The sequence below is a fragment of the Piliocolobus tephrosceles genome, chromosome 2, assembly GCF_002776525.5.
Source record: "Piliocolobus tephrosceles isolate RC106 chromosome 2, ASM277652v3, whole genome shotgun sequence".
NCBI classification, from domain to species: Eukaryota; Metazoa; Chordata; class Mammalia; order Primates; family Cercopithecidae; genus Piliocolobus; species Piliocolobus tephrosceles.
The window spans coordinates 161,387,147-161,400,141 of record NC_045435.1 but is presented as its reverse complement, the minus strand read 5'-3'; the positions used below and the strand labels follow the sequence as shown (position 1 = coordinate 161,400,141).

Sequence of the window (12,995 nt, the reverse complement as noted above, 5' to 3'; positions counted from 1 at the left end):
TTTTCAGTGGAAATCTTAAAGGCTGAGAGAGAGTGGCACGACAAAGTGCTGAATGAAAAAAAACTTACCCCAGAATAGTATATCTGGTGAAAATATCTTTCAACCGTGAAGGAGAAATAAAGACTCCTAGAAAAACCAAAGCTGGCTGGGTGTGGTGGCTCACAACTGTAAACCCAGCACTTTGGGAGGCCAAGGCGTGTGAATCACTTGAGGTCAGGAGTTTGAGATCAGCCTGGCCAACATGTCTCTACTAAAAATACAAAAATTAGCTGGGTGTGGTGGTGGGCACCTGTAATCCCAGCTACTCAGGAGGCTGAGGCAGGAGAATCCCTTGAACCCGGGAGGCAGAGGTTGCCGTGAGCTGAGACTGTGCCACTGCACTCCAGCCTGGGCAACAGAGCGAGACTCTGTCTCAAAAAAAAAGAAAAGAAAAACCAAAGTTGTGAAATTTCATCAACATCAGGCCTGTCCTATAAGAAATGCTTATAAAGGGAGTTGTTCAATCTGGGAAAAAAAAAAAAAAAAGGACATCAATGAACAATAAGAAACTATCTGGTAATTTCTTTTTTTTTTTTTTTTTCTTTTTTGATTTAGAGTCTTGCTCAATCGCCCAGGCTGGAGTGCAGTGGCGCCATCTCCGCTCACTGCAAGCTCCGCCTCCCAGGTTCACGCCATTCTCCTACCTCAGCCCCCCGAGTAGCTGGGACTACAGGCGCCCACCACCACGCTGGGCTAAATTTTTGTATTTTTAGTAGAGACGGGGTTTCAGCGTGTTAGCCAGGATGGTCTCGATCTCCTGACCTGACCTCGTGATTGGCCCACCACAGCCTCCCAAAGTGCTAGGATTACAGGCGTGAGCCACCATGCCTGGCCCACAGTAATTTCTTATACAAAACTCACTGGCAATAAGAAATACACAGAATATTATAACACCGTAATTGTGGTGTGTAAACTATCCTTAAGTGGAAAGAATAAATGATAGGCCGGGCGCGGTGGCTCAAGCCTGTAATCCCAGCACTTTGGGAGGCCGAAACGGGCGGATCACGAGGTCAGGAGATCGAGACCATTCTGGCTAGCATGGTGAAACCCCATTTCTACTAAAAATACAGAAAATTAGCCTGGCGTGGTAGCACACGCCTGTAGTCCCAGCTACCCAGTAGGCTGAAGCAGGAGAATCACTTGAACCCAGGAGGTGGAGGTTACAGTGAGCCGAGATTGCGCCACTGCACTCCAGCCTGGGAGGCAGAGCAAGACTCTGTCTCAAAAAAAAGGAAAAAAAAAAAAAAGAGAGAAGAACCAAATAAATGAAATCAAAGATGAAAAAGGAGATATTACAACTGATAGTGCAGAAATTCAAAGGACCATTAGTGAAGCTATCATGGGCAACTATAGACCAATAAATTGGAAAATCCAGTGGAATTTATAAATTCCTAGATACGTACAACCTACTAAGATTAAACCATGAAGAAATACAAAACCTGAACAGACCAATAACAAGTAATGACATGGAAGCCATAATAAACAGTCTCTCAGTAAAAAAAAAAAAAAAGAGTCTGAGAGCCGATGGCTTCACTGCTGAATTTTACCAAACATTTAAGGAATAACTAATACCAGTCCTATTCAAACTATTCCAAAAAATACAGAAGGAGAGAATACTACCAAATGCATTCTATGAAGCCAGTATTAACCTGATATCAAAGCCAAAGACACTTCAAAAAAAGAAAACTACAGGCCAATATCTCTGATGAATATTGATGCAAAAAATCCTCAACAAAATACTAGCAAACCAAATTCAACAATATATTTAAAAGATCATTCATCATGATCGACTAGGATTTATCCCAGGGATGTAACGATGGTTCAACATATGCAAATCAATCAATGTGATACATTATACTAACAGAATGAAAGATAAAAACTGTATCATTTCAATTCATGCTATAAAAACATATAATAAAAGTCAACATTCCTTTATGATTAAAAACTTCTCAAAAGCTGGGTATAGAAGGAACACACCTCAACACAATAAAAGCCATATATGACAGACCCACAGCTAGTATCATACTGAATGGGGAAAAACTGAAAGCCTTTTCTCTAAGAGCTGAAACAAGACGAGGATGCCCATATTCACCACTGTTATTCAACATAATACTGGAAATCCTAGCTAGAGCAATCAGACAACAGAAAGAAATAACGGGCATCAACACTGGAAAAGAAGAAGTCAAATTATCCTTGTTTGCAGATTATATGATCTTATGTTTGGAAAAACCTAAAGACCCCACACAAAAACTATTACTACTGATAAACAAATTCAGTAAAGTTGCAGGATACAAAATCAACGTACAAAAATCAGTAGCATTTCTAAATGCCAGCAGTGAACAATATGAAGAAAAAATCGGAAAAGTAATCCCATTTACAATAGTCACAAATAAAATTAAATACTTAGGAATTAACTGAACCAAAGAAGTAAAGCATCTCTACAATGAAAACTATAAAACACTGATGAAAGAAATTGAAGAGGACACAAAAAGAGTGGAAAGATACCCCATGTTCATGAATTGGAAGACTCAATATTGTTAAAAATGTCCATACTACCCAAAGCAATATACAGATTCAATTAAATACCTATCAAAATGCCAATGGCATTCTTCACAGAAATTTTTTTTTAAATCCTGAAATTTTTATGAAACCACAAAAGACCTAGAAAGCCAACGCTGACCTGAGCAAAAAGAATAAAACTGGAAGAATCACATTACCTGCTTTCAAATCCTACTACAAAGCTATGGTAACCAAAACAGCATGTATTGGCATGAAAACAGACACATAGACCAATGGAACAGAATAGAGAACCCAGAAACAAATCCATACATCTCCAGAGAACTCATTTTCAACAAAGCTGCTAAGAACACACACGGGGGCCAGGAGCGGTGGCTCACACCTGCGATCCCAGCCTTTTGGAAGCTGAGGCGAGCAAATCACTTGAGATCAGGAGTTCAAGACCAGCCTGGCCAACATGGTGAAACCCCATTTCTACTAAAAATACAAAAATTAACCAGGCATGGCTATGATCCCACACACCTAGAATCCCAACTACTCAGGAGGCTGAGGCATGAGAATCGCTTGAACCCAGGACCCAGAGGTTGCAGTGAGCCAAGATCACACCACTGCACCGCCGCACTGCAGGCTGAGTGAAACAGCGAGACTGCATTTCAAAAAAAAAGAAAAAAAGAAAAAACAATAGATGAAATAGAACAGCAGAAAAATATGGCAAACACATTATATCTCTTTCTTAATAATAATTTTTTTAAATTGTTCAAGGAATCTGCCCACCTTGACCACCCAAAGTGCTAGGATTGCAGATGTGAGCCACCACGGCTGGACAACACATTATCTTTCTACTCATTGTTGCTAATGACAAGATCTAATTCCTTTTTATGGCTGAATAGTACTCCATTGTGTATATGTACCACATTTTCTCTGTCTGTTCCTCTATTGACGGATACTTAGGTTGCTTCCAAATCTTGGCTGTTGTGAATAATACTCTAACAAACATGGGAGAGCAGATGTCTCTTCAATATCCTGATTTTCAATTGATGGAGCTGGGAAAACTGGATATCCATATGCATAAGACTGAAACTAGACCCCTATCTCTCACCATATACAAAAATCAATAAAAATTAATTAAATATTTAAATTGAAGGCCTCAAAATATGGCGGGGTGCAGTGGCTCTTGAAATCCCAGCAGAGGATTTGGGAGGCCAAGGCGGGCAGATCACCTGAGGTCAGGAGTTTGAGATCAGCCTGGCCAACATGGTGAAACCCCATCTCTACTAAAAATACAAAAAAAAAAAAAAAAATTTAGCCAAGCATGGTGGCAGATGCCTGTAATCCCAGCTACTCGGGAGGTTGAGGCAGGAGAACTGCTTGAACCCCTGAGGCGGAGGTTGCAGTGAGCCAAGATCACACCATTGCACTCCAGCCTGGGCAACAAGGGCAAAACTCTGTTTAAAAAAAAAAAAAAAAAAAAAAACCTTTAAAATATAAAACTACTATAACAAAACATTGGGGAAAGTCTCCAGGACTTTGATCTGGGTAAAGATTTCTTGAGTAACCACAAGCACAGGTAACCAAAGCAAAAGTGGACAAATGGGATCACATCAAGTTAAAAAGCTTCTACACAGCAAAGGAAACATCAACAAACTGAAAAGACAACCCACAGAATGAAAGAAATTATCTGCAAACTACTCATCTGACAAGGAATTCATAGCCAGAATACATAAGAAGCTCAAACAACTCTATAGGAAAAAAAAAATTCTAATAATCCAATTTAAAAATGGGCAAAATAACTGAATAAATATTTCTCAAAAGAAGACATACAAATAGCAAACAGCTATGTGAAAAGGCGCTCAACATCACTGATCATCAGACAAATGCAAATCAAAACTACAATGAGATATCATCTTACCCCAGTTAAAATGGCTTTTATCCAAAAGACAGGAAATGACAAATGCTGGCAAGGATGTGGAGAAAAGGGAACCGTCATACACTGTTGGTGGGAATGTAAACTCATAAAAACCATATGGAGAGGAGAACAGTTGGGAGGTTCCGCAAAAATCTAAAAATAGAGCTACCATATGATCCAGCAATCTCACTGCCACGTATATAATCAAAAGAAAGAAAAGCAGGATATTGAAGACAAATCTGTGCTCCCATGTTTATTGGAGTTTTATTCACAATAGCCAAGATTTGGAAGCAACCTAAGTATCCATCAACAGATGAATGGATAAAGAAAATGTGATACATATACACAATGGAGTACTATTCAGCCATAAAAAAGAATGAGATCCTGTCATTAGCAACAACATGAATGGAACTGGAGGTCATTATGTTAAGTGGAATAAGTTAGGCACAAAAAAACAAACTTCTCATGTTCTCACTTATTTATGGCAGCTAAAAATTAAAACAATTGAATGCACCGAGAGAGTAGAAGGATGGTTACCAGAAGCTGGGAAGGGTAGTGAGGGTGGGGGCAAATAGAAATGGTTAATAGGTACAAAAAAATAGAAAAAATGAAGTAAAACCTAGTATTCGATAGCACAACCGGGTGACTATAGTCAATAATAATTTAATTGTACATTTTAAAATAACTAAAAGAGTATAATTGGATTGTTTGTAACACAAAGGATAAATGCTGGAGAGGATTACTACATATTGCAGGCCTGTATCAAAGTATCTCATTTAACCCATGAATACATATACCTACTATGTACCCACAAAAATTAACGTTTACTTATCAAAGCAAAATTTTCATTTCTAATTTCTATCACAAATGAAAGAACTTTTTAGTACCACGTAGGAAGGGTGGGGAAGGAGCAATGAGTATTTTTCATATATTCCTGGAAAATATTAGAAGAGACTTTTAGCCGTAAGCTACTTATAAAAGTAAGCAAGCAGTTTTTGAAATTGTTTTGGCTTTTCTTAACCAAGAGTAAAAGCAATTACCGCCATTGGGTCCCACGAGCACATCCAAGGAATCTTGCCCTCCAGACACAAAGACCCCCCCCACCTCCCCACCTCGCTCTTACTCTAATTGATCCAATCATCTCTAGGCCACGCCCGCCACAGAACACTGTCGGGAGGCGGGGCATATATTGACACATTCTGGCGCGCCCAGGTCACCTGACGTCCCACGTTATTAGTCATCTGACGTGCATCCGGGTCCGCGCTAGGAAAGCCGAAGATTCCATCGCGCGAGGCTCTCAGAGCAGCACCGACTGAGGTCTCCCGGACGCGTCCCTGGATCTCCGAGGACTCGCCCAGCGGCGCGCTGTCCTTTGCCGCTTCTGCCCCAACCCGCTTCACCTACCACCGACGGCTGTTACCTCAAAGAGGACTTCGCCGCCCGCTCTCCACACGTCCTCTGCTAGGCCCAGGAGCGCCGTCCGCAGCGCCGTCGAGGTGATGGGCAGCCGGCCTCGCAGCCCCAGCGCCTGCCCTGCGCCCTGGTGGGGGCAGCAGCCAGGAGGACCCTGCCCTGCCAAACGTCTCCGACTGGAGGAGCCCGCGGGTCCCGAACCCCGGGTGACGCCCAGCCTGGAAGACACGGCGGGGATCCCGGACGTGGGCGCGCTCACCTCCGTGATGGTCCTGGCCGCGGGCTGTGCCCTGCATGTGCCCCTGGAGAACGTCGACTTGGTGCTGGAGCTCCCGCCGACATGGATCCTACGAGTGTCTCTCGGTGGACACACCCTCATCCTGATCCCCGAGGTCCTCCTGAGCTCCGTCGACGAACTCTCAGGAGCGCAGGGCGACTCGTCTGCCGGCCTGGAAGTGGACGTTTTCCTGGGCGCTCTCAGGGAAGACGTCGTCGTCGAGCAGGAAGTCTTCTGCGCATCTGTCCCAGAGATCGCCGCCCAGGAAGAGGCCTACGAAGAGGACGCGGACCCCGACTTCCCGGAGCTCCGGATGGCCTCCCCAACCGGCTCAGCCGCTGGACTCTACCCCTTTGCTAGTAGTGTGTTCAGTCTCTACGGGGAGGGCCCCATCCCAGGGCTCTGTGCTCCGGCCCCCAACCCCAGTTCAGAGAGATGCTCTCCACGCCCCATCTTCGACCCAGAATTCCACCTTCTGGAGCCTGTCCCCAGCTCACCTCTCCAACCTCTACCTCCCTCTCCGCGCGTGGGGAGTCCAGGTCCCCATGCGCGCCCACCTCTCCCGGAACGCCCTCCGTGCAAGGCCCGCAGACGACTGTTCCAGGAATGAACTCCTTCCCACAATCCCTTGCCACCAGCTGCGGGTTCTTGTGGATCCTCCAAGACTCACTTTGAGGACTTGCCACCGCCCAGAAATGCAGCATCTTCATTCGTGGACAGCGGGCAGTTGGATTACTGTTGTTTGAGTGGGTTGGTTGGTTGGCTGGCTGGTTGGTTGGTTTCTTGGCAGAATTCCTTGGTAAATGGCAGGCAATGACATGAAAAAAGAAAAGCAGATTCTGGCAAGCACCTTTACCAAGAAGAGTAGATGACACATAACCAGTCATAGATTTTCAGATCCCTTGCCTTTGCTGCAGGAGCTGTTACTTCTGCCTTTGTCCCCTTCAGCCAACTCTATCCTCAGTTTCACCCCTACTCTTGCTTAAAGCTCCCTTCAGTGTTCTTTCAAATTCCCCCCTTTTTTTCATCACCTCCCTACACCTATCCGTTCTCTCCAATCCAGATCATTGTCTTTCCTTTTCGCAGTTTTGAATTTACCTATACGATTTTCTCCCAACATCCTCTGAGGCGCTTCTGATCACTGATTTTACTTTCCGCTTGCTTTCCTTAATTCCTTTTCCTGGTCCTGGACAGTCAAGATAAATGCATATTAGATTACATAGCAAACAAACAACATTCAAATGTAATGAATGCTCTAGACCTTTTGGAAGTGTTTCTACAAATAAGAATTTAAGGGCCCGGCGCGGTGGCTCACGCCTGTAATCCCAGCACTTTGGGAGGCCGAGGCGGGGGATGGATCACCTGAGGTTAGGAGTTCGAGACTAGCCCTGGCTAACACGGCGAAACCCCGTCTCTACTAAAAATACAAAAATTAGCCGGGCATGGTGGCGTGTGCCTGTAATCCCAGCTACTAGCGGGGATGAGGCAGGAGGATCACTTGAACCTGTGAGCCAGAGGTTGCAGTGAGCCGAGATCATGCCACTGCACTCCAGCCTGGGCAACAGAGTAAGACTCCATCTCAAAAAAAAGAAAGAAAACGAAAAAACAAGAATTTAAAAATTAGTGAAAGCAATATTTAATGAGGGAAGGTAAGGAGGAAGTTGTGACACTTTCATTCCAGCAGCAGCTTGTACAATGACCTATTCTATGTACTTTAACCAATGGGTATTCCTGAATTTCAGGGCAGTGTGGGCTTCACCTTGATTTTCTCTCAGGGGTACCCACTCAGCTTCACTGCATGGACATTTGGTCTAATTTATTTTTGAGAGTTTCTTTCATGCTCTTGAGTCCATCACCCTGAATTGGCAGTCGTTATTTCTTGGTAGTATTTCCTTAATGTCTTTTTAACTATAAAGGAAATATTACAGATAATGTTGTCATATCCTTTGTGCCCACTCTTCTCCCCCATTCCCAGAGGATTCACATCATGACAAAGCTGGTGGATATCATCCTAGTCAATATATGAATGCTACATATACATATATATGTATAGATATAAATAAGCAATGTTTATGTTGTTTTCTGGACAATTAAATTTACGTAACTACCTCATATTCTCCAGTTTACTTTTTTTCTCAACTTTATTTTTGAGATGACTTATAAATATGTGTAGTTCATTTATTCTAAAGATTCCAGTATCCATCATATGATTGTGATATTTTATTTGTTCTTTATTTATTTATTTGTTTATTTATCGGAGACAGGGTCTCAGAAATTCTGTCACCCTGGATGGAGTGCAGTGGCACGATCAAGTGGACTTGAACTCCTGGACTCAAGAGATCCTTTGCCTCAGCCTCCCAAGTAACTGGGACTACAGGTGCGCACTGCCACACACAGCTAAATTTTTTTAATTTTTTTTTTTTTTTTTTTTTTAGAGATGGGGCCTCACTATGTTGCCTAGGCTGGTTTCAAACTCCTTGCCTCAAGCAGTCCTCCTGACTCAGCCTCCAAAAGTGCTGGAATTACAGGAATGAGCTACTTCACCTGGCCTCAGATTTATTTTTATTTCTTTTTTGTTTTGGGGGGTTTTTTTAGATACAAGGTCTCTCTCCATCACCTGGGTTGGAATGTAATGGCACAGTCATAGCTGACTACGGCTTTGAACTCCTAGGCTCAAGCAGTCCTCTCACCTCAGACTGTCAAGTGGCAGGTACTACAGGCACAAACCACGATACCCAGATAATTTTTAAATTTTTTGTGGAGAGTGGGTCTTGCTCTATTGCCTAGGCTTGTCTTGAACTCCTGGGCTCAAGTGATCCTCCTGCCTCCCAAAATGGTGGGATTACAGGCATGAGCCACTGCACCCAGCCTCAGATTTCTTAAATATGACACCAAAAGCACAATCCTTAAAGAAATAATGTGATGATGGGCTTCATCCAAATGAAGAACTTCTGTTCTCCAAAGACACTGTTAAAATGAAAAGACAAGCCACAGATGGAAAAAACATATATTCACAAGGCAAATATCTAATAAATGACTTGTGTGTCCAGAAAAACACTTTCAAAATTGAGTAAGAAAATGCTTTTAAAGAAGGCAATAAAATCAAGACACTCAAAAATACAACCTTCACAATGACTAGCATCAAATTAAAGATTATTAAATATATGAATGTGCAGGAAAATGTGTCCCATAAACAGGAGTAAAAATAGTTGATGAAGTTCTTTTTTTTTTTATATTAGCCCTTTATCAGATGTATGGTTTGTAAATATTTTCTCCTAATCTGTGGGTTGTCCCCTCTTTCTCATTTCCTTTGCTACGCAGAAGCTTTTTAGTTTGATTCGATCCCATTTGTTTATTTTTGCTTTTTTTGCCTGTGCTTTGGGGGTTATATCCAAGAAATCTTTACCTATGCCAATGTCATGTAGCTTTCCCCCTCTGTTTTCTTCTAGCCATTTTACAGTCTGGGGTCTTATATTTAAGTCTTTAATCTATTTTGAGTTGATTTTTTTTCTTTTATTAAAAAATCTAATCATATTTTCTTTGCCAAATTTACTTCCCAATCGTTTTGTTGTTGTTTAGTTTTGTTTTGTTTTGTTTTGTTTTGTTTTGTTTTGAGATGGAGTCTCACTCTGTCACCCAGGCTGGAGTGCAGTGAAACAATCTCAGCTCACTGCAACCTCTGCCTCCTGGGGTCAAGCAATCCTGCCACCTCAGCCTCCCAAGTAGCTGGGATTACAGATGCAAGTCACCATGCCCAGCTAATTTTCATATTTTTTGTAGAGACAAGGTTTCACTCTGTTGCCCAGGCTGATCTTGAACTCCTGAGCTCAAGCAATCCACTCACCTCAGCCTCCCAAAGTGCTGGGATTATAGGCATGAGACACCATGCCCAGCCAAGTTAATTTTTTTATGTGGTGTGAAATAAGTATCCAATTTCATTCCTCTGCATATTGATAAACAGTTTTGTACCTGCACTCCCATATGCACTGCAGCATTATTATGAGTAGCTAAGATATGGAGCCAACCTATGTATTTATCATCATATAAATGGATAAAGAAAATGTGGTATATATACACGATGGAATATTATTCAGCCTTAAAAAAGAAGGAAATTCTGTTATTTGTGACAACATTAAGAACCTGGAGGACATTGTGGTAAGTGAAATAAGCCAGGCCCAGAAGAACACATACCATAAGATTCCACTTATATGCAGAATCTAGAACAGTTGAACTCGTAGAAGCAGAGTAGAACAATGATTACCAGAGGCTGGAGGAGGAGGGTGGATGGCAAAAAGAGAGATGTTCATCAAAGGGTACAAAGTTTCAGTTAGACAAGAGGAATAAGCTTTAGTGCTCAATTGCACAGAATGGTGACAATAATAAATAAAAATGCAATGTATTTTTCCAAATTGCTGAAAGAGTAGGTTTTTAATGTTTTCACCACAAAAATATGTGAGGTGATGAATTTGTTAATTAGCTTGATTTAATCCTTCTACAATGTAAACACATATTAAAACATCACGTTGTACCCCATAAATATATACAATCATTATTTGTCAAAAATAAAACAAAAAATAGTTGATAGAAAGTGGTGTAGATTAACAGAAATAATAAAACTAGCAGGCAAGAACACTGTTACAAAGATGCTCAGTATGTCCCAGGATTTTAAAGACAGCCTAAGCATAATAAGGACAGAATTAAAGATATAAAACAAGAACCTAATGGAACTTCTAGAGATAAAAAAATATAATATATGAAATGAAAACTTTATTGGATGATATTAAATACTGCAGAAGAGAAAAACTAAGAATGTAAGACTTCAAATCAATCAAAACTAAAGCACACAGAAGCTGAATAAATAAGTAGCTTTTGCAATAATATCAAGCAATCTAACATAAAGGTAATTGGAATCTCAGGAAGAAAGGAATGGGAGGGAGGGGTGATTCTGAAGTTCAGTGAAAGCTATAAACCTCCATATATAAGAAGTTCAGTAAACCTCAAGAGGGTAATCATGCATACACACACACACACACACACACACACACACACATATCAAAGTATATAGCCAATTTACTGAAAACCAGTGATAAAGATGAAATCTTTAAAACTATCCAGAGGAGACGGCTGGGCGTGGTGGCTCAAGCCTGTAATCCCAGCACTTTGGGAGGCTGAGACGGGCGAATCACAAGGTCAGGAGATCAAGACTATCCTGGCTTACACGGTGAAACCCCGTCTCTACTAAAAATGTAAAAAAATTAGCCAGTCGTGGTGGCCGGCACCTGTAGTCCCAGCTACTCGGGAGGCTGAGGCAGGAGAATGGTGTGAACCCGGGAGGCGGAGCTTGCAGTGAGCCGAGATCGCGCCTCTGCACTGCGCCTGGAAGTAGAGCGAGACTCCGTCTCAAAAAAAAATAAATAAATAAATAAATAAATAAAAGTATCCAGAGGAGGCCGGGTGCAATGGCTCACTCCTGTAATCCTAGCACTTTGGGAGGCCGAGGCAGGCGGATTACCTGAGGTCAGAAGTTCGAGATCAGCCTCACCAACGCGGAGAAACTTTGTCTCTACTAAAAATACAAAATAAGCCTGGTGTGGCAGCGCATGCCTGTAATCCCAGCTACTCGGGAGGCTGAGTCAGGAGAATCGCTTGAACCCGGGAGGCGGAGGTTGCAGTGCGCCGAGATCGTGCCATTGCACTCCAGCCTGGGCAACAAGACTGAAACTCCATCTCAAAAAAAAGGACCCAGAGGAAAAGAAAGACACACTAATAGAAAGAAAGAGATAAGAAATATACCAGTTTAAATAGAACAGTTTTCTTGTCAGTAACAATACAAACAATGTAATGACATCTTTAAAGTACTGAAAGAAATAAAAACTTTTAAACTATAATTCTAAATACAGTAAAAATATCCTACATGAAGGCAAAATAAACTTTTCTAAGAAAGGAAAAGGCAAGAGTATTTTTTGTAAGTCAATGTGCACTATAAAGAATATTAATGCAAATTATTCAGTTGAAAGGAAAATGATACCATATGGAAACCTGGATCCACACAAAGAATTGAAGACCAGAAAAGGTAAATTATGGATAAGCATAAAAAGATATTTTTCTCACTTTTAATTTCTTTGAAAGATAAATGACTTTATATAGCAAAAATAGCCAAAGTGTATTGTAAAGACTATAACATACATAGAAGTAAAGTATGACACAATAACTCGAGGAACATGAGGTGAAATGGAAGTGTCCTGGTGTAAGTTAGTACAATATTATTTGAGGGAAGACTGTGGTAAGTTAAAGGTGGATATTGTAACGTCTAAAGTAATCACCAAAAACTAAAGCAGAGTATAGCTAATAAATCAACAGAAGATAAAAATGAAATTCTAAAAATTACACAACTATTCAAATAAAGACAGAAAAAGAGGAGAAAAGGAACAAAGAACTGAAGAGAAAAAATAAAATAAATACCAATATGATAGGTTTAAAATCAAATCAACAATTATATTAAGTGTAAATTGTTCATAAAGTCCAGGTAAGAGGCAAAATCTGAAAGAGTTATATACTATATAATTCCATTTGTATAACATTTTTGAAATGATGAAATTGTAGTGAGAAGGATAGAGTAAGTGGTTTTCTACTTCCACTCTTGGGCGCAACAGGGAGGAGAGGGCTGGGTATCACAAATGGTACTTATGATGGAGCTGTCCTATATCTGTACTGCAATGGCGATCAGACAATTCTACACATGAAAAACTACACAGAGCTAAATGTGTGTGCACACACACACGAGTGCATGAAAAACTAGTGAAATTTAAATAAAACAGGTAAGTTATCAATGTCAACTCCCAA

General features: G+C 41.2%; 1 protein-coding gene across 1 annotated transcript; it reads left to right on the top strand.

Annotated features, from left to right (window-relative positions):
• Positions 1-5,745: 5,745 nt before the first annotated feature.
• LOC111523333 (proline-rich protein 23A-like) lies at positions 5,746-8,264 on the top strand. Its single transcript, XM_023187833.1, has one exon. It carries the CDS (start codon positions 5,962-5,964, stop codon positions 6,760-6,762), a length of 801 nt encoding a protein of 266 aa, XP_023043601.1. The 5' UTR covers positions 5,746-5,961; the 3' UTR covers positions 6,763-8,264.
• Positions 8,265-12,995: the final 4,731 nt, after the last annotated feature.

Bases quoted from the DNA above. Each gene is read 5' to 3' on its own strand.
- LOC111523333 (XM_023187833.1), top strand. From the start codon at position 5,962: ATGGGCAGCCGGCCTCGCAGCCCCAGCGCCTGCCCTGCGCCCTGGTGG.